Here is an 18,994-nt window from a genome sequence, read left to right on the forward strand (position 1 = left end):
TACGTGGATATACGTTTTCCACAAAAAAGAATCACCAAGAATAACGAAGTCTGTTAGACTAAAATATTGATTAAGAAAAGAAAAAAAAAAAAGGCTGTGATGCCTTTGACATTACAACTAAGGGCTTGGCAAACATCATGACTTTCGACATTACTGGGAACTCGACAATTGGATCATTAATTCTCGTGCGCACAAAAAGGCACAATGGACTGCAAATTCTTCCAAATTAGTCTATTATTTTACTTCCTCTGTGACGAGACTGGCAAAAGACATCAAAAGCATGAATTTTTAACATGCAGAACGCCCCCCAAAAGTGGGCATTGTGTGATTTTTACCTCTTTACCACAAAAGTAAACCCCAAGGCTGAATAAGACTCTTACAAAAAGGAAAAATACATAAGACTCATAGCACTGATGGAGTACACCTGGGCCTTTGGAAAAATTAATCACACCTTTTATGCACACAGAAAGAAATGAGAGAAAAACTTTGATAATACCCTTTCTATTTATCTATTCATTTTCATGGGAGTTAATGGATTTGTTGGTACTTTTTTTTTTTTATAAGAGTTGAAAATTTTTTTTGTTCAGTAGCAGAGAGGTGTGCCTGTGTGAGAGATGTGTGTGTGTGTGTGTGTGTGTGTGTGTGTGTGTGTGTGTGTGTGTGTGTGTGTGTGTGTGTGTGTGTGTGTGTGTGTGTGTGTGTGTTTGTGTGTGTGTGTGTGTGTGTGTGTTACCATTTTCTACTGCACAATAACTTTTCTAATGTCATCTATACCTTTCACAGAATCACCATAAATAATCTTTCTAATTGGTAGATTTTTCTTTCCTTACAGATGCAAAAATACAAAGGTTAAGCCTCACAGGACTGAGTGATTAGTGATTGGAGATATGTCACAGGGGGAGAGAGAAATGTTTTTAAAATATATGTAAAAATAGCCAGAAGGAAAGGGGTAAGCGGAGGTACAGGAAAGAAGGATGGAAAGAAATCGCACGGGGAAAGAAAAGCGAGTTAGAAAGGAGATGAAGAAGAGGAAGAGAGAAGTTTTGAGTGAAGGGAAAGGAGAGTGGAAGAAGGGGGGAGACTGCAGAGGGAGAAAGACGGAAGAGAAAAATTAACGGCAGGGTCACTCAAGGAAGCAGCGTCTTAATGGAGCACAAGAGTAAGTGGAGAGGTGGGACAAGGCCTTCTAAGGGGTACTTCAGGAGGGGCGGACGTAAGGTGCTCCGTAAGGGGAGACAAATGGAGGAGCACGAAGTAGAGAGGGTCATTGTGAGGGAAAAGTGGAGGGGGAGAGGTGGAATTCTGAGATGGGCGATTCATCAGAGGGATGGAAGGACGAATTAACCCCCTCAACACGATGACACATTTCTTAGCGTATGTCTCAGTAATACTCTTCCTGCCTCCGACGGTTTTACTCAGCTTAGGAGAGGGGTTTCCTCCGAACTGGGGGTCAGACACAGGCTCGATTAGTCCCTTCACCACAAGGGATCTCCATCGAAAATAAAATCGTCTGACAGCAGTAGGAATAAAAAAAAAGTGCATCAACATACTAAACATATGCAAGAGCACGACGAAGAGGTCATTGTGAGAGAAAAAAGTAGGCTAGAATTCTGATGGGCGTAGAATCCACTTAAGGAAAGGGAAGACAAATGAGGAGGGCTGAGGAGAAAGAGTCGCTGTCAGGGAAAAGTGGGTCAAACTCTGAAGGGGTAGAGCGTGTCTGAGGGATGAGAATGGAAGAGTAGGGTAGCACTTAAGCAAATAGTGTAGTATTATTTACACTGAGGACGAGAGAGTGTAGGAAAGCTCATATATATATTTTTAGCTTACTTATACAACACCTGTGACTGTTAAATATGATTAGGACACATCTCACATTAAAGAGTGTAGTCAGCAACGGTAGGAAAAGGTCAGATATTTACTCTCACCATGACACACATCAGAAGGAGTGAGAAGACAAACGGGTACGAAGAGTAGGGGAAATGGGCTAAAGACAGAATGAAGAAGGAGGAGTAACGAAGACTGAGAAGTGAGGTAAGGGGAAGGAGAGATGAAGAAATAGCGAGCAGGGAATACGTGGATGAAAAAAAGAAGGAAGGGAGGAATGAGAGAGAGAGGTTGGGGGTGAGAGAAGAGAAGAGTGAGGAGGAGAGGCGGGGGAGAGGAGGGACAAGTGAGCAGGGGGGAGGGGGAAAGAAGGGAGAAAGGAGGATACTGGGGGCGGCGGAGGAGGGGGGAGGGGTCGTCTTGTATACACCCCAGGAGAATGCCACACTTTAACCGAGATTCTTAATTACGAGGATGGCGACCCACCGCTTCCCCAGAGAAAACTTTGCACCTCGGGGGGCTTGGAAGGAGGAGAGGGGGCGAATTTCATTTTTGTTGCTGGAGAGAAGGCAGCATCGCAGTGGGGTGGGGGGCCTTTGGGGAAACTATATTTTTGCAGTACGAGAGAAGACAACTGAAGGAGCTCTGGGGGGAACTAACTTTAAGTGGCTGGAGAGAATACATCGTACCAAAGAGGTCGCTGGGGGGAAACTAAATTATTGTAAGAGGAGAGACATCACCTTTTTACTTCATTAAGCTGAATAAAATCGTCTGACACTAGCATCCATAAGCTATAAAAGACTGATGGGGTTAACGTAAACTATATCTTGATCTTCTTTGTCGTATTTATTTCTAATTTTCCGTGTTACTTCTGTTATAGTTTTCTCATATTCCCTGTTGCTGCGTGTCTAGATTTTCCGGTATAAAGCTTCTGTTGTCAATAGTTTCCAGTGTGTATCGTCTGTTGTCACTGTTTTCCACTGTTAATCCTCAATTGTCACCAGTTTTTCATTGTAAACCTTCTGTGGTCAAGAATGTTTCGACGTAATTCTTCTGTTTTCACACATTTTCCAGTGTAAATCTTCTGTTGCCAAGATTTTTGTCTTGTATATTTTCTGTTATCAAGAGTTTCCAAATATGCAGGTCTCATGAGTTTTCAAGCGTAAATCTTATGCAGTTTTGACAGTGTAAATCTTTTGTTGTCACGAGCTCTTAGATCTTCCGACGAAAATTTTCTAACTTTGCTTTAAAGTCTTCCAATGTTAATCATCTCAAGAGTTTCTGGGCTCGTAACTTATCCTGCACTCCGGTCTGGTTTGTGTGTGTGTGTGTGTGTGTGTGTGTGTGTGTGTGTGTGTGTGTGTGTGTGTGTGTGTGTGTGTGTGTGTGTGTGTGTGTGTTTCCAGGTAACTCTCTGTTACTGTCGTAAATCCAGTTTCCAGTCCCTCCTCTTGTCCTGCTTCCAGCGCCATGTCTTTCCTAGCTTCAAAGGGATCCAGTTTTTCCCACTCTCAGAACTTTCGCTTGTCCGGTACTTCCACCTAGATTACTGTATATTAAGACTAACTACAGGCACTTTTAGTTACCTTACAGAAACCCACAATAATTGATGACATTGTATTTCAGTCCTGTTAATTTATTCCATAGCACCGCCCAGACTAAATAAACCTGTAAGCAGACGATAGCAGCAAAAAGCTCTGAGACCGAGAGAAAAGACATGAAATACCGCAGGTTCTTAGGAAAAAAAACACACACACACACACAAGCCACTTAGTAAAGGGTTAAAATGTACTTTGGAGGTGACGGAAAGAACTCAGAAAAGAGGCAAGAAGGAAAATGTATTAGGAAAAACAAAACCTATAGTACGAGGAAAATGTTCGTAGAAAAACGAGAGCACGAGATAGGCACCTGGAAGACAAGAACACGAGACGGATGCTTGGGAAGACAAGAAACAAAACAAGAACAGAGTTGTGAATGGCAGGAGAGAACTTCACAAACGCCTCCCCCCGGGCAAAAACGCACACAAAGAAAGATGTGGGTTCCTGTCTGTAAATGTCAGTACCTGGGAAAGACAGGGTAGTTTAACAACGCTCTTTACTTGAGAGGACGGAGGAAAATGGTTCACTGTATTTCCGAACAAGATATTGATGAAAAAATAGTGAAAAGACTGAAAGTATGCTCAGTGTAACACCAAGACTGTTAGGCTATCTTAAAGTAATCAGACACTTTTACCACCGAAGAACAAATTATATTCCATAACTCATTTATCCTTGAAGTAATTAAAAAACGGCAACAACCAATCCCATATGATCTATTTTAAGGCCCAAGAAGATCCGGGTGTTCAAGCAACTTACCTCTATAAAGCACCTCAAATTTATTACGTCATAATCTTGTTTTGACGAGATAATTACCCGAACTTCCACGGGTGACAGACACTGCAACAAAAACACTCAAGAGCTGCATATTCTCGTTTCATCCCACGAGGGCCTTAATCTCTTCTGTCAGAGGATGTTTTTTTCTCGTTCTTTTTTGTGTGTGCGTTTTTTTTAGTGTGGTTAAAGCCAGACTGTTTTACGTGGATAAGAGATCAGTGTGGCCAATGTGGTTAGATTATTATTGCCCTGTTGAGTGCTGTCAGTGGTTGTGGTGTATTTCAAATTTTACACTGACTACTTACAGACGGATCTATCAAATGAAGAAAAGCCTCACCACCCAAGAGTTAAAAACTTGTATCGATTCATCCTCTTCATGGTTTTGTCACAGGTAAGAATCTAAGTCTGATTAACGCCAATCGATTCTAATTAGTTTGAGATCTGGTTTAGTACGTGACGGTGGGGGGTCAGAGTAACTAATTCAGAGTAGGACCGCCCTCGAATTAACATTTTTAATACTATGAGGTCATTTATATTTCACTCTTGCTAATTCCCTGCGATTTTACTTAAGCCATATGAGCCCTCTCGTACTGAAAGGGTTAATTAACGACCCCCCCCCTCTAAGTTATTGAAGGAGTGGTTGACTCTGGTGACGTGAGAGGCTATTTCGGGAGCGTTAATCTTAATATCTGCCTGGCTCTATGATCCCAGAGGCTCTTCAAGATGCAAAGGATATAGCCCTCCCTCCCTCCCTCTCTCTCTCTCTCTCCATTATATCCTTAGCCTTGAGGGCACTCGTATAACCTCCTTGGTCTTCGTCATTATCTTAACCCTCAACGCAACTATCTCCACCACCACATTAGCTATCACCAACGCTATAACTGCTGCCACAAAACTACCACCACACCACTACCAGACTTCTCACACCAATGCAATGCTTCCACCGCCACACTCATCACCACACTATCACCACTATCACAGTCATCACCAAACTATCACCACTATCACACTTTCATCACCACTACAATGGCATCACTGCTACACTGCTGTCATTAACACCACCATGCCATCATCTCTACCACACTGCCATCACCACCACCACATTGCCGTTTATCACCACCACTCTCACCACCTCCACACATGGCTGTCCTGCCAGCTTTACTGCCTATCACAACGTCATCACCACACCGTCATCACCACATCTCCTTGGCTATCAAATTTCTGCCACAGTACTTATCTGCAGTTATGATTATTATTGTTATCTTCATTACTGTTATTATTATTATTATTATTATTATTACTTCTCCTACTCCTAATACTGTTAACCTCCTCTATCAAAGTTATCATAATTTCTTCCACTATCATTATATCTATCATTTCCCACACATTACTGACACAATACATATGTCTTTTTATTAGTAGTACTGCTTTTACTGCTCTCATAAACCTCATCTACCACAACTACCACCATCACCACTGCGACCATCATCATCATCATCATCATCATCATCATCATCATCATCATCATCAATATCGTTTTTACAATTTCTCTTTCGTACACCTTAATTACTCCTTATATAAGCCTACCACATCACAGGTGTATCATTAATAAAAAGTATACTAATTACTTTATTGACAGTTCATTAATTTCGCCTTGAGAATGATCAAAAGGAACATTATTAGCTGTATGAGTTCCCTGATTTCCTTTGATTGAATTTCAGAGAGAGAGAGAGAGAGAGAGAGAGAGAGAGAGAGAATCACACCCATTTCTATAAAAAACACAACATAACTCACAAACAAAACCTACACAATATCCTACCTGGGAATATTGAAAAAAAAAAATGTGTAAAATAAAAAAAATACGGAACACATACAGAAAAATGGATGCGCTCTAACCTAATTTTCCAGTACGCGGGATTTTGTAACGAAACAATTGAGTTGCGGTCGGATTACGATTAAATAATAGTGTTTCTGTAATGCATTTGGTACGTACTTTTTTCCCTGTTGTACACACACACACACACACACACACACACACACACACACACACACACTGCAGTGGTAACGTTCCCGCTTGCCAACTGGTGGACGGGAGTTCGCGCCTCGCTCAGGTTGCGAAAAGTTTCACTGACGAAGTGGGTGGTTACTGTCCCCCTCGAGCAAGGGGACGGGTGTGTGCGTGTGTGAAGGTCACAGCCTTGCCCTTAGATCGGACTATATGAGCTCTCAGCTCCCTTCCGGGAGGGTAAAAGCTGACGATCACGACCATCAAGTGATCCTGACCGACCCGGTGAATTACACACGCACACACACATACACACACACACACACACACACACACACACACACACACACACATCTACATCGATATTTGTATCTATCTGTTTCTGCAAGAATATTTCTGTGTTCTTTTCTCTTTCTTTATAAATTAACACACACACACACACACACACACACACACACACACACACACACACACACACACACACATCTACATCGATATTTGTATCTATCTGTTTCTGCAAGAATATTTCTGTGTTCTTTTCTCTTTCTTTATAAATTAACACACACACACACACACACACACACACACACACACACACACACAACTGCATTCAAATATAACTCATGAGATAATATAATAAATTCCTTTACTCACATTTTTAAATGGTACACTCATCTAGCATATGACAACATAGACAGTGGGTGTTAGTGGCCCAGTGGTGGTGCGTTAGAGTTTAAGGAAGTTTACTGGCGTATGAGTGGAGAAATGCACCTGGGAAAAACTGGATTTATAGGGCATTACAGATTTATGTGAGTGCATGAAAGGGAAGACATACAGTAAATACATCAGGAAAGATAATATCGAGAGGAATATAATTAAATCGTTTTGTTCCAGTAATCATTTATCTCTCTCTTCCTCTAGCACCACTATCTCTCCTTGTCCTTCTGACCTTTCTCCAACCCCTTGTCCTTCCCTCCTCCCTCCCTCTCCTATCTCTCCTTTGCCTCACTTGGCTTAACAACGACTGTGTTCCAAATCCCTTTAGACGAATGACATCTCCCCTAAAGCCTATTGTGTCAGGCATTAGACGCAATGAATCAGAGTAGTAGGGAAGGGCGAAGAAGTTCAATTTCTGTAACTGGAGTGTATAAGTTGATTCACCTGCTAAAGAGAGGAAGGTCTATGGATCAACGTACCCTTTAATGTTCTGAAGTCCTGCCTTCGACCCTACACCCTACCAGCCAACCTACCGATAATATCGAGGCTGACTCTGGTGGTCTTGGTGGGCTGGAGGTTGAAGTCAGCGCGGCAGGTATAGAGTCCGCGGTGTTCAGGGGTAACGGGTGATATCAGGAGAACCGCTGAACCCGACCCCACGGACAGCGAACCCAGCGAACCCACCTGCTCCGGGTTCAACCACTCTCGCTCCCGGCCCTCTCGCTCGTCCAGTCTGGGGATAGCAGAACTGGTTGCTAGATGGTATAGAAGTAACTAAGAGGTCAAAAGTTTTGTAATTAGACTGAAAGGAAGGCACTGCTTGTCAGATGGAAGAGAAGTTAACTGCTTAGAATGTTAAGGGTTTTGTTGTTAGGTAGAAGAGGAGGAAGGCATTAAATGGTTGAAATTTACGTTGTTTGATGGCTAATAAGTATGAAAGTACATGGCCTTTCATTACAGGTTTATTTAATATAGGACGAACCCTTTGGTAGTGAAGGAGTAAATGATGGCTATTTCTCACCCTCCATCCCGAAAAATCAAGCTAAAAAAAAAAAAGAAAAAGAAAATCATCTTGATACAGCAAGAGTATAAATACAGACACATAAGATTCAAAGAGTTGGCAATGACATAATCGAAGCGTTGCAGTGGAACCATAAAGATTTCCAGACCCTGCATTACAGATTTCCTTCAGAGTAACAGTTATCCTTGGTCATCAGCTAATAATGCAACACAGATCATATGCGTTTTAGGGACGGCTCACGCAACGTTACCACTTTCTTCCCTGAATATACAGTATATACATATATATCCATTAACCCTTTTCATGTATAATAGTGTATCCCTTTTCTGTCCGACCCTCTAAAGCAAGAGTTAACCGTTACTCCCGGTCCTTCATGTATGCTGGTCAGCTCTGGAACTGTCTTCCTCTGTCTCTATTTCCTACTGGTTATGACCTCCAGTCTTCCAGACGCAGACGCGGAGTGTCCAGGCACCTCAATGAACGGATCTTGAATTTGGCTCTCTGTTATGTTCTTTCTTTCTTTCTTTTCCATGGAAGGAACAATCTTGCGGGCTTGTAGTCTTTGGTTCCTTCTTCCTTGCATAAAAAATATTACAGACTGCGTCCACTGACTGTATATGTTTTAATTAGCAACGTCATGAGTCGTCAAAAATATCGCTCCTAACAGATGATGACTGAACCGTCCACGCAAAAAGCACGAATGAGGAGCACAATATATGCAACATATTTGTATTAATCCCCGATGAAATAATTAAACTGGCTTATGCATGACCAAGGACTTACATTACCGTACTGCTTCCGACCCCGTGGCCAAGCTATGACCTGCCATTAATATTATAGCCAGTGAACCATAGTGTACTTCCAACGCAAGAATTTTATCTCTCCCGTCTAAACTATTAAATTTTTCCACCCAATCGAATATCAGTCTCTGTCTCTATGTATCTGCAGCCCTGTCTAACTGTCTGTCTGTCTGTGTTAGACTCAGACCAAAATGTGTTATAATGAGTTGCGGATGTATTTACTAACCAAATATAGAAATAATATCTAATCACGACCAACCAACCCTGACCTATTATCTCTGTCACGGCTGGATGCTCTGTTCTACCTACCTACCTACCTACTTACATATCTATCTACCTTTCTATCTATATGCACAAGTGGTGAGTTACATTACACCTGAGGAAGCAAGAACTATTTTTGTTGAGCGGATTCCCTTGTCAATTAAGCACCAATTACATTATCCCAAGCTGGGCATTATTTATTATTCCCCTGCCATCGGTGCCGGATCTGTAATTACACTCAATGGCAAAAGTTGGGGTGTGTGTGAGCAGTTTTGCCTCCCTTATACTTCTGCCTCGCCTAATATCTGGCAATGGATGGCTCTCTCTCTCTCTCTCTCTCTCTCTCTCTGTCTCCTCTTTCTGATTTCAGTTGATACTAGTCTTTCTCCAGTACAGCTCTTCATCTCTCTCTCTCTCTCTGTCTCTGTCTCTCTCTCTCTCTCCCTCTCTCTCTCTCCAACTTCCTCGCTCCCCACATTAGCTACATCACAGGGATTATTACGGACTTCGCTAATGTGAGCTCGTCTGTGTCAAAGTAACGAGAAGAGAGTGGCGTTACGATTCTGAACACCTGGCTGGATTAGAGAGAGAAAGAGAGAGAAAGAGAGAGAGAGAGAGAGAGAGAGAGAGAGAGAGAGAGAGAGAGAGAGAGATCTTCTGAAGGAAATGGTATATAATCGGGCAAAGTAAGGACAAACAAGAAATTAAAGATATGAGGATTAAATATGAAATCGAAATAGAGTTATAAGAATGAAGAAAATCCAAGAAAAAGTAATACGTGAATAACACAGGAAAAACAGGCATATAAAGTAATTAGGATGGTAGGTAGCTTAGTGTTAGTACAAATATTAACATCCCTTGCCTTTCCCACACATTCACCAGGTCTCAGTGAAAATCCTGTGCTAATGTTTTTATTCCCACCTCCTGCTCATCCCCGAATCATCATCCCAACTCCTCTTCATCCCCTACCACTGCCCATAACCCCCCCCCCCTATTCCATACCTCCTCCCATAATCCCCAATCCCATACTACCTCCCCCCAACCCCTCCTTTTCTCTTCGCATATCAACAGTTCTCAGCGAAGTACATTCACTGCTATAGCCATTCAGGACCGCCCCATCACCCCCTACCACCTCGTTCCGCAGCCTCCCCCATTCCTCCTCCCCAGCCCCTTCACCCCCCCTACCACCTTCCCCAACCCCCCTCACTACCTCCTCCACTCTCTCTCATCTTCCCCTTCTCTCATATCAACAGCTTCCAATGATATACCTTCATTACTAATGCCATTCAGTATCCCCTCCTCCTGTACTTTCCCCCTACCCCCCTCACCCCTTAGCACCTTCCCAACTTCCCTTAACCCTTTGCCACCTCCCCTACCCCCTCACCCTTCTCAGCGACCTCTCCCCCCAAAGGAATTGTCGCTACCGAGCCGGAACGACAATATTATGCGGACCCCGTGTCACTCAGAAGAACATTTGCATGGCTAAAGTTTTCTGATCTGCATAACCGAGCCCCACCACTGCCTTACCCCCAAGCTTAGAAGGCCGGAAATAAAGGCCATGATGTGGATTGAAATGGGGCTGTTTTGGGTGGGGTTGTGTGGGGCTGGGTGTACATGGGGAGGGTGGGGAAGGCTGCGAGAGGGAGATATGGGAGGTTGGAAGGGTGTGAGAGGGGTGAAGTGTGAGGTGAGGTGTGCTGGAACGATGTGAGAGGGAGTGTGCATATCTCACTTTTCAAATAGTTATCGATATTCACCTAATCTTATACGCAAAAAAGAACAAAAAATCAAGGTCATTACTGTTCCATATGTGGGTTTACTGTGACGCTGACAGTTTGTGGCTTATTAATTTCTTCGTATTTTTCACCCTTAAGGATTGAATTTCGTGGCTGCGGTGCGCCTCTGTGCAAGAGAGAGAGAGAGAGAGAGAGAGAGAGAGAGAGAGAGAGAGAGAGAGAGAGAGAGAGAGAGAGAGAGAGAGAGAGAGAGAGACTGTTCAACGTACATTAAAAATACCATTCTTTTTCTTTTTCTCCCTCCCCCCCTCCTCTGCTGCGACGATAATACTGACAGTTTTAACGTTAGTGCTGCCTAGGATTTTCTTGATTTAAGCAAAATCGAACGAACTTAGCTGAAATAATTCAAAGTAGGCGTCGGTAATTCGCACTTAGTATATTAATAATAATAATAATAATAATAATAATAATAATAATAAAAGCAACAATACTACTACTTCTAATAATGATACCTGCAATGGTTTAGCAGCATAAGATGTGAGAAGATCCGCTGATATTGACGAAGGTGTTTATACAGACACACTAAATTTGTAATACCCGAAGGTTATCTAAAAAATTAATCAATAAAAAGACAGATTAAAAGACACCAGGCTACACATTCTTACTCTAACTTGGCATAAAACTACCATCTCTCCATCTTGAATCCATACGGTAGCTTTAACAGGAGATAAGCACTCGAAATTGGTGCTAGTCACAAAGAGGTGCCATGGAAAGGTTGTAAAGTCGTAGCAATTTCTTTTTCTGCCACTGAGCCACGTGAAATAAGCTACAAAAGGACGAAGATCTAAGCCAAGTCAAGATGAAAGAACTACAGCCTTCCATCTGGCCTTGCGTTTCATACAGCTGTCGACCCTAAATTACTTTCAGCTGCGTGAGAGATTTATTGGCACTTGTAAATGTGAATGTGCTACTATTCTGCCATTCAGAGATCCAGCTTCCTCCCCCCCCCCTCTCTCTCTCTCTCTTTCGGACACCTCGCCTGAATGTGGGATATCTGTACACTGCTGCCTCTCTTTCTCTATCTGTCTCCCCTCCTCTCACTCTCTCTCTCTGGATCCAAAGCTTTTTTTCCCTCCACCTCCCATTCATTCTACATTCAGTACTCCCATGCCGTTTGATCCTATTTACATGTGTCCGTAAGTCTGTCTGTCTCTCTGTTTGATACCTCAGTCGCTTGTTAAATGTGGAAATTCTGTATACCATTCTCTCTCTCTCTCTCTCTCTCTCTCTCTCTCTCTCTCTCTCTCTCTCTCTCTCTCCACATTCACTTTGCAACTCATTTCTTTAATTCTTTTGTCATATTCTGTCTGTCCATCTGTCTCTCTGGCATCACACTGATTTTTCTGTGCCCACATTTTCTGTTTTCTCTTTCTTATGTATCTCTCTCCTAATTTTCTTTCATTTCGTTTTCTGTCTGGCTGATTTTTGATATTCTTGCTGTCCTCCCTTCCCCCTCTCTTTCCCTCTTCTCTTTCTATCTCTTTTCTCCTCTTCTCTTCTCTTCTTCTCTTCTCTCCTCTCTTCTCTCAACTTTTCCCTTCACTTTTCATATTTTTCTCTTCTACCAGTACTGAATACCGCTTTGTTCACTACGTACGTTGAACACTCTCTTGGTAACAGACAGACAAATAGAGAGACAGACAGAAAAGCGATTAATTAGGGGGTCATATATACTGACAGATACTTACTTACTGAGAGGAAATGGGCAAAAATGTGGATTATATGAAGGAAAATGGAGTCTCGTGATAGACAGACACAGATCCATAAAGACAGAAAGGCAAACAGACTTAGATATAGACAGACAGACAGGAAGACAGAATGAACAGAGGCAAAGACAAATGAATAACCCGAAACTCCCCACCGCGATGCTGGAGAGGGAAGCCTTCATGGGATGGCACTGATATATGCGGTTGTTCTCCTGCCAGGTGATACAAACGCCCCTCAGCTCCCTCCCTATCCCCTGAAAGATGGATGGTGGGCCGCAGGAGACGAGAGATTTCAGCCTGCAGTCCACTGGGTTCACGTGCACATGGACCTACGGGGCCACAATGTCTACTAGTTTTCCCCACAGAACAGACAAGCGATTTTCTCAACTCGTTCCCCGCGGTGACCAGGTGGCAGCGTGTTCGTCTTCTGGCCTACTTCGACCCTCCGTCTAGGGATTGAAACTCTAGATGTGGCGGATATTAAACGTGGGGGTTCGTAATATATCCTCTTATAAGTTCGTATGTCCGTATCCTGTCCGTTCATATCGATAATACACACACACACACACACACACACACACACACACACACACACACACACACACACACACACACACACACACACACACACACACACATCCAGTAACAGTTGGCTAGAAAAATAGATAAATGGGCAGGTAGATGATAGATGGGAAGGTGGGTATGTAGGTAGGTAGACAGACTGAAAGAAAGACTGATTTAAAGACAGCTAGAGAAACAGCAAGATAATCAGAGACAGGGAAACAGATAAACAAACGCAAAGACAGACAGATCAATAAATTCCCAGACGGCAAAGACAAGATTTTCAGAGTCTGTGAGAGGCATCGTAGTCCAGCTTCTTCACCCCAAAACGAATGACCCCTGATTTTCCAGTTCGTGAGTCCAATTCCACGAGAGCAAGAGTACAGGGCCGTTATTGTGGTCTGGGTATTTATATGCGGATCTGGAGGGACAATTTCACAGTTCCTGCTATTTGTTCCGACGCGTCCTTTACTCTGTTCACTTTAAATTAGACTGAGATTGCCAGCTCTTCATCCTGAGTGTTCAGCTGTAACAGGAGAACGCTAAAGTACCGTCCCACACTTTGTTTACTTTAACCTGACTTAAAATTGCTCCCTATCTTAAAAACAGCTCCTTCTGTCTTGAATGTTGAGCGCTAAGTAGAGAATCGCACTAGATATATGTTTAAATTTAACTAGGTATGTTTAAAATTAACTATGTATATGTTTAAAATTAACTAAACGTCACTGCTCTGCTTTCCCTTCTACTGTCGCTGCTGGTTGTTGCGCTCCCCCCCCCCACAAAAAAAAAAAAAAAAAAAAAAAAAATCACTCCCATCTGTCATCATTCCCAAGTGAAAATATTATCGCATGCATAATACGGTCATTATAAAAACGGCTACCATGGAAACATTAGGGTATCTGTTCGCTGAAAATTGAGATGCAACAATGTCAGCTGTAGAATTAGGTTGGCAAACAAATCAACAGGATGACGATTGTACAACCAACCGCGTTTGTGTGGATCAGTGTTAACCGTACTGGGATGAATGGGGTTAGGCAACGTGGGAATGGACTGGGGAAAAGTAACCTATGCCCTCTTGCGCTGATCTGCCTTCCTATCAGTGACATAAATGTGTATGTAAATCGCTATGTGGATATTTGTCTTCAGTATACGATTACACAGGTTTCTGAGTAGTTGTCCAAGAGAGAGAGAGAGAGAGAGAGAGAGAGAGTGTGTGTGTGTGTGTGTGTGTGTGTGTGTGTGTGTGTGTGTGTGTGTGTGTGTGTGTGTGTGTGTGTGTGTACCAGTTTGAGCACACGGTTATATGTCTATGTAGCTAACGGCTTGTGTAATTATGTCTGCCTGTCTATATAAATGATTATATATGTGTATCTAGAGTCCATGTGTGTGAATCTCTTATGTATACATTAATATGTGTATGAAACCATTGTGTAGGTATCTGTCTGACTTCATGTGTACTATTATATTCGTATCTAATTTCCTATGTGATTATGTGTCTGCCTATGTGATATGTGATACCCTTATGTGGCTATACAATTATATATGGAGAAAAAATAATACAATGCTCCAGTAACAGTAATATTTGTGTACACCCAACAAAAGCTTCATTCCCAGCCTCTCACAACAACAAGTGATAAATCGTCTTCATCTAAAACTCCATTGGAAATCTACGGGGAGGCCCCAAAATATAAGCTCTATTCGACATGGTGGGCCTGAAATTGAATGGACAGATTTAGCATCCCTGGATATTCACAGCCACACACCCATCCACACACACACACACACACACACACACACACACACACACACACACACACACACACACACACACACACACACACACACGCACTCGCGTGCGCGCGCGCGCGCATACAGGGCAGCCAAAGCAATGGACCAATCAAAACGTGGCACCCCTTCTAAAAAAGAAAGTCCACAAAACAAGAAATAGAGAGGAAAATGAAAAATAGAGAGAAAAACGAAAAAGTAAGAAAAACCTCCCAGCCAATTCAACAAACGAAGCCAGGAACAATAGATCAGTAGACACGCAAAACCCTTTCCTGAAAAAGAACTCTCTCTATGATTACACAAGAAAAACGATAGAAAAGCTACCTGGGCCAGTTCAATAGAGGAGAACGGAAAAAAATCAGAATCTAAAAACCTCCATACCAATCTGTCTATCTGTCTATTTGTCTGTCTGTCTATCTATCTATCTATCCATCTATAAAAAGGATTCACCGACAATTACACGAGGCAAGAAAAAAAAAAACATGCAGTGAATGCAATCGCTGCCAAATCATGAAATAAGAACAGAAACAAAAGAATGAAAAAAACACCAGACGCTAAAAATAAAGTATAAGAATTTGCTCTGCGATTATAAGCCAAGAAAAACAGAAAAAAAAAAACTGAATGCGACTGGAGCCCCTTCAGCAGAGAATATAAACAACAATCATAATAATAAGAAAAAAGACAAATATGAAAATTCTTTAATTACACCAGCCAAGTAACACAGACACACACACACACACACACACACACACACACACACACACACACACACACACACACACACACACACACACCATACTCACAACTCAAAGCCTTCCTACAACTCATCATCTAAAAATATAAATCTCACCAAAGAAATTAAAAAAGAAATAGAAGATGAAATTGGAAGAGGGCAAAAATCCGAATAACAGAACAGAAAAGAAAAAAGAAATTCGTACAGGACTACGAGACATGAAAAAAAAAAAAAAATGAAAGGGGAAGGGAAGCCATAATGATGCTGATATTAACAAAAGCAAAAACAAAAGGCAAACCTGAATCGAAGAAGATGAAGAAAGAGAAGAAAAAAAGAAAGAAAGAAAGAAAGAAAAAGAATGAAAGAAAGAAAAAAGTCATAGGTAAAAAAGAAAAAAAAATCACTACGTTTACGAGCAGATGAATAAGGAAAATGAAAAAAGACATAAACTGAAAAAATATACAAACAAAAGACGAACAAAAACTCAATTCACAGCCCAAAATTCCTCGCCCCCCACCGAAAAAAAAGGGTAAAAAAGAAATTCGGTTCACGATTACGAGACAGGAAGCAAAAAGTGTAAAGGGAAGGGCCAACCATAAATGAATCCACCTCCGGCTTCCAGCACCCCTGTCGGCCATAAGGGATAAACCCATATCACGTTTAAGCCAGAGAAGAGCAAAGAAAAGGAGAAAAGACAGAAGGGAAATAAAGAAAGGTGGGAGCAGAAAATGAGGAGAGGTGAAGTTAAAAAAAAAAAAAAAAGAGATGAGAAAGGGAGAGGGAAAAAAGAAGGGAAGAGCAACCTTGACAGAGAGAGAGAGAGAGAGAGAGAGAGAGAGAGAGAGAGAGAATAAAACAGATCATATTAGAGCAAATCAAAATAAATATGTGTATATAATATATAAGAAACTAAAAGAAAAGAAGAAAAAGAAAAAAATCAATTATACCACAGAAATCCCTAAAATCAAACCCCTATTCCCCCCCCCCCCACATGTTTGATTGGTGGGATACGCCCCTGTGCTGGAGGAGGGGGGGTGGGAAGCAGTTAAAGTGAGGGGAGAGAAAAAAAGAAAGTTAATTACAGTTTAGAACTTAACGTGGGAAAAATGGCTAAGGGAAACAAGTTATTTCCTTCTCTTCGGGAAGTAGGACCATGGCGGATAGATAGACAGATAGATAGATAGATAGATAGATAGACTGACGTATGGGCTGAAAGGAAGTAAAGCTGACAGAAAAGATAGACTAAAGGATAGCTAAAAAAATAAAGATGGATGGAAATGCAAACAGATGTATAAAAAGATGGATGGATATTTGGACAGACAGACAGATAGACGATTACTCAAATCGACAGCTAAACAAATAGGTAGGTAGGTAGGAAGAGAGAGAGAGAGAGAGAGAGAGAGAGAGAGAGAGATCCAATTTCAGTTAACGTCAGACGCAAAACTTGTCAGATTTGAAGACTGGTTTACTTTTAATCAGGCATCGTCGAAGAGATCAAGATGTAAACATTTACTACGAAGTGATTCAGCTATTTACCCTTTACTACGAAGAGATTCAGCTATTTACCCTTTACTACGAAGAGATTCAGCCATTTACCCTTTACTACGAAGAGATTCAGATATTTACCCTTTACTACGAGGAGATTCAGGCTTTTGTCCTGTACCACGAAGAGATTCAGATATTCATCCTCTGCTACGAAGAAATTAAGACTTTTATCTCTTTACTACGAAAGCTCTTCAGATACTTACCCTTTACTACGAAGATATTCAGACTTTTGTACTTTACTACGAAGACATTTAGTATTTTACCCTTCACTACGAAAAGATTCAGACTTTTAACCCCTTGCTAAGATAGGTCATTTAGAGGTTGAAAAAAATCGTCTGATGATTATTTTTTTGGCTGGATGTATAATGTTATTTGACATAATATTAACAGCAGCAGCATAAGTATCAGCATTTTAATTATCTTTATTACCTCTCTGAATATCATCACCATTATCACTATCAGAATCGTTATCATCTTTATTAACTTCATCAATATTATCATCATCACAGTTATCGCTATCATCATCACCATCACTTCTCATAATCAACACCCATTCATCTTTATCTGACAATCATTACACCATCATCATAACCATGACAATCTCCATCATCAGTATCACCTTCCTTACTACCACAGTCATCACCACCACCATCACCATCATCACAGTCTTCATTGCCATCATCAACTTCATCAAACTAACCATCATCATCATCATCATCACTACCAGCAACAGCATCACCCTCTCCTTATTTCACCCTAACCATCATCATCATCATCATCATCATCATCATTATCACTACTGTCACGATCATCATCCTCTCCCTATTTCACCCTATCCATCATCATCATCATCACTCACACCGCCACCATCATCATCACCCTCTCCTTATTTCCCACGGGAGAGATTGTAGAGATGGGCCCCTTCGATCACTTTTGGGACATGAATCAGAGGAGAAGGACGTCCCAGATCCATTTCCTCCTTCCTGTGCTGTGGGAGTTACGAGGCTGCTTTTACTTCGGACTGGGCTCTCTCCATCACAGAGTTAACCCCTTCAGTGCGATGCCGTGTTTTGTGTTTTAATCTCGATACAATATTCTCTCTCTCTCTCTCTCTCTCTCTCTCTCTCTCTCTCTCTCTCTCTCTCTCTCTCTCTCTCTCAGTATAGTGTTAAATATACTACTTCTACGTCTGTCTGAATTTCCAATAATAGGGTCCGCCTGTCTTAATCCCATTAGTATGATTACGTCTCTTTATAAAGTTACCCCTGTTACTCCCCAAAATTTCTTTCTTGTTTTTCTTCTAATTATTACCATTATTACTGTTGCTGCTGCTACTACTACTGCTACTACTACTACTACTACTGGTGCTGCTACGACTACTATTTTTATTTTTATTATCATTAAAGAAAAGAATTATCACTGACTAATATGCTTTTGTTTCTGTCTTGCCCTATCAGTAAGAGAGACCTTTTCTGAGGTGTATAAAGGAATGTGGATGAAAAAAAAGTTCAAACACATGTACCTTTATGGGAAAATTTAACACCTTTACTACGATGTCCTTTCCATATTGTTTTAATTCACTGCAGACGAAATTATTCAGTTTAGGAGAGGTTTTGTTGAACTGGATTGGTTAGGTGTCTATGGACCCCTTCATAACTAAGATAATGAGAGAGAGAGAGAGAGAGAGAGAGAGAGAGAGAGAGAGAGAGAGAGAGAGAGAGAGAGAGAGAGAGAGATGGGATGGGTAGATCAAAACTTTCAACGTAGACACACCTGATTTAGTGTCAGAACAGCTAATATGTCGGGTTTGTTACGGAAATGAAGGTAATTAAGAGCCCTGAATGATGAGTGAGGGGATCTGAGGC

General features: G+C 41.6%; 1 protein-coding gene across 1 annotated transcript in view; it reads right to left on the reverse strand.

Moving 5' to 3' along the window:
• LOC145400978 (adhesion molecule nephrin-like) overlaps nt 1-18,994 on the reverse strand; it is a 108,694-nt gene that overhangs the window by 78,241 nt on the left and 11,459 nt on the right. Inside the window, exon 3 of the mRNA XM_080273338.1 lies at nt 7,455-7,654. Within this exon, the coding sequence (XP_080129464.1) occupies nt 7,455-7,654 (200 nt within the window). The remainder of the gene's footprint in view (nt 1-7,454; nt 7,655-18,994) is intronic.

The sequence above is a fragment of the Coenobita brevimanus genome, chromosome 54 (assembly GCF_032717465.1).
Source record: "Coenobita brevimanus isolate Jiangsu-jjx chromosome 54, ASM3271746v2, whole genome shotgun sequence".
Lineage (NCBI taxonomy): Eukaryota > Metazoa > Arthropoda > Malacostraca > Decapoda > Coenobitidae > Coenobita > Coenobita brevimanus.